This window comes from Primulina tabacum, chromosome 6, assembly GCF_025594145.1.
Source record: "Primulina tabacum isolate GXHZ01 chromosome 6, ASM2559414v2, whole genome shotgun sequence".
Taxonomy (NCBI): Eukaryota; Viridiplantae; Streptophyta; class Magnoliopsida; order Lamiales; family Gesneriaceae; genus Primulina; species Primulina tabacum.
The window spans coordinates 9,369,846-9,373,695 of NC_134555.1; the positions used below are offsets into that span (position 1 = coordinate 9,369,846).

Sequence of the window (3,850 nt, forward strand, 5' to 3'; positions counted from 1 at the left end):
TGATTCAAGTTTGCTGAACACTTCTTGCATTTTCTTATTGGGGATGGCTAATATGGAGGCAAAGTTTATAGCAATGGTGTTGTGAGCAATGGATGCGGCCATTATTGTGTTGGTGAAGAAGATGATGAAATCTGCAAGTAGATTTTGATGGGAAAAGTATCTTGGAATAACTAAGAGAAATTAATGATTTCAATGTTAGAATGAGAGTGATAAAACAAAATATCTCAAAATGTATGTATGTTTGGTTCGGAGAGTCACTGATCAGTCCACGTGGAGTACTATAAGTAGTGGGATTTTAAAATTTGAAATTTTTTAGACGGCGGTATAATGATTTGATTCAAGTTTTAAGAAGACAACGGTCACGCCTTATGGGGTAGTTACAGAGTTTGAGTAATTTTTACGAAATGACGTGGAAGAAGCGTGCGCCGCAATAAGAAATCGAACCGGTAGCTTTAATGTGATTAGATGGTAAGCTATTTGAGTCATTTAATAAACATGGGCTTTTCATTTTTTAACCGCAGCAATTGAAAAAATGTTTTTCTCAGCCCACTAATTTATTGACTAAACCGATATTTTCCCCTAAATATATGCATTAAATGAGCTTATCCTCGGAAGATGAACCATGACTGATGTGCGTGAATCGCTTCATAACCTTATGTCAGTAATTGTGACTATGACTCTTCGTATGGTTTGTATCTATCAATACGAGCAAACTAGTTAATCACAAACACATTTGAAAAACAAAGCAGGAGCAGATGGATAAAGGAAGTAGTTCGAAGCAACCCGACTTTGCAGAAGATTTTATGCAGTCCATCGTGGCTGCTAGGAAGTCTGCAATGGAGGACAATGTCTCTGAGAAGACGCTGTCAACCTGGATGAAAATCCAGGAACTCCAGTCCTCCCTTGATGGAGGACTTGTTGCTACTCCCAAACGAGTGGCAATACTGAAGAAGTAGCAGCGGCGTCTCCGCGTCACTGATACTGCAGTCATCTTCACTGACAAAGGTGTCTATCTCCTGATGCCCCTAAAGGATCGGAGGATTCTGAGAAGGATTGCCTTCTCAGAGGACTTTATTCGACCTCCAGCAGAGGGTTAACCACTTGGTTGGTCTTCTGGAGGGTCGCAGTGAAAAAGGAAATCTCCATTGTAAGGGATCACCTTAATAAATAAAATTTTTATTATGTTTATTGTTGTCTCCTCTACTGTTTTATTATTTTCTGCATTTTTAATTTAGGCATATACACATAAACATATTAAAATGAATAAGATAAATCAATTAAACTAAGAACATTACGAAAATAAGAGAATTTAGCGTATGGGAGCGGTTTGGTGAATATGTCTTATGCCTGTTGATCTGTTGAGATATATTCAAGACGAATTTCTTTCTTCATGACATGTTCTCGGATAAAATGATGTCTAATATCGATATGCTTTGTCCGAGAGTGCAATACATGGTTGTATGTAATGGCTATTGCACTAGTGTTGTCACAGAAGATGAGCTGCTGTTGCATCCATAGCATTTGAGCACAGCAACTCCCAGCTGCATCGTACTCTGCTTCAGTGGTTGATGTGGTAATAGATGTATGTTTCTTACTAAACCAAGATATTAATCTATCGCCCAAGAATTGATATGAACCGCTTGTGCTTTTCCGATCAATTTCGCAACCAGCGTAATCGGCGTCTGAATAACCTATAAGATTAAAACTTGAGTCTTTGGGATACCAAAGACCCACATTACTAGTACCTTTAAAATATTTAAGAATACGTTTTGCAGCAAAAAAATGAGATTGCATAGGGTTAGCTTGAAACCGTGCACGTAGACAAACCACAAACATGATGTCTAGCCGGCTAGCAGTCAGATAAAGTAGTGAACCAATCAATCCTATGTACATTTCTGTGTCTATTGAGATTCCCTCTTCATCTTTGTCCAATTTAATAGATGAGCTCATTGGAGTAGCAGCAGACGAGATATTTTCCATACCAAACTTCTTTAGCATGTCTCGTGTATATTTAGCTTGATTAATAAAGATGTCATTTTCTAACTGTTTTACTTGCGGTCCTAAAAAGTAATTTAGTCCATCCATCATGCTCAACTTTTCCTTCCAAATATGATATTATTAACATAAATTTGCACAAATAATGAATGATCATCTTTTGAAAATTTAAACAATGTTTTGTCAACCGTTCCAATCAAGAAGTCACGATTAAGCAAGAATTTACTTAAAGTATCATACGATGCTCTTGGTGCTTGTTTAAGTTCATATAATGCTTTATCTAATTTGTAAACATGATCAGAATAAATGTGACTGACAAAACCAGGTGGTTATTCTACGTATACTTCCTCATTAAGCAAACCATTTAAGAATGCAGACTTGACATCCATTTGATATACTTTAAAATCTTTAAATGCTGCAAATGCAAGGAATATTCTAATTGCTTCTAGACTAGCAATAGGAACAAATGATTCATCAAAGTCAATGCATTGCCTCAACATATAACACGTTTACACTCATTCAATCATATGTATATCATGGTGTATAGACAAAAGGTTATGTTTCATTCTCAACACACGTGTCATGAGGGTAGTGTACTTTTCCAGTCAACACATGACACATGTGCACTTATTTAACCATGATGTATAGATGAATCAGTGTGATTCATTACTCAATATACGTTCATGAATGAATGAAAACCACTATCTATATGGGTAACATAAGTCGATCCCTATTTGACCTTGTGAGATTTTTTGATCCACTACTTGCATTATATTATTACGTTATGTTCAACAAAATTATATTGTTAACTCCAAATTAAGTGCGATATTATTCCCTCTGTTGATATTTAATAATAATATAAATTTATCCTAGTGTTTATAATCATAAAGTAGAAAATGTGTAATCGGAACCACACAAAAATTACACACCAATTTTAATTTTCAAGATTCTTTTGTTCATTTTAGAAAACACTAGCATTCAGCCCATCCCTCTTCCAGCTCCACCCGCCGCAGCCGGCGGCGGGTACCTCTCAGTTCCAGCTTGGACTCCGCCGCTAATATGAGCTTTGCCGGAACGCTGGATAACTGTTCAAGCCTCTTCAGGACTTGCCAGGTCATCACCGACTTGGCCCTCAACCCCAAACATAGAGACGCCGCAAGGCACAAGCGGCGAGACCAACCCTTCCACCGATCCAAACACACGTTGAACGCCATGCAACCAATCCCTACGGCCCCCTCACCACCCACGCCAAGCTCACCGATCCAATTCAAGAAAATGTCTTCAGTCTTGAAATAACCCACCAGGGGCCTAGGATTTGCATGTTGAGTCTTCAACTCTCCGAAGGACGACGAAGAACATGATTTCTTCCTGCTGGCGAGGGAGTACTCCTTGGAAGAGGACAGTGAATCGAGGCCATCGTCATGATCTCCGGGTTGAGTAAGGATTAGTGGGTGCCGAAAATGGCAAGCGACGAGGAAGTTAGCCTGGTGAACTTGAGCATCGCAGGTCCAGCACAGATATGCGGCGTCGGAAGGGCAGAAGACGACGGCCTCCGCATCGCAGAGCTCACAGATTCGAGGTTCCATAGTGAGAAATGAAGGTGGTTGTGGTGAGATCGTACTAGACGTAAATAAGAAAGGACAGAGCGGGGAAGTAGAAAGAGTGTGCGGTGTGAGAGTGAAAATTGGGAGTTGAAAAGGAATGGTGGTGGTAGGAGAGAGTGTCCGTCTACGCCGGAGATTCAAGAAAAAGATTTGCAGACAGAATGTAGGATCATCTTCAGAATTGCATGGACCACCAAATACGAAGAATGGTCGAGCACGATCAATCCCTATATATATATATTGAATGGGCA

General features: G+C 39.3%; 2 protein-coding genes across 2 annotated transcripts; both read right to left on the reverse strand.

The window, feature by feature from the left end:
* Positions 1-1,341: 1,341 nt before the first annotated feature.
* LOC142550015 (secreted RxLR effector protein 161-like) lies at positions 1,342-1,998 on the reverse strand. The gene has a single exon (XM_075659259.1). The coding sequence runs from the start codon at positions 1,996-1,998 to the stop codon at positions 1,342-1,344; it is 657 nt and encodes a 218-aa protein (XP_075515374.1).
* A 968-nt stretch (positions 1,999-2,966) lies between these two features.
* LOC142550016 (B-box zinc finger protein 32-like) lies at positions 2,967-3,581 on the reverse strand. The gene has a single exon (XM_075659260.1). It carries the CDS (start codon positions 3,579-3,581, stop codon positions 2,967-2,969), a length of 615 nt encoding a protein of 204 aa, XP_075515375.1.
* Positions 3,582-3,850: the final 269 nt, after the last annotated feature.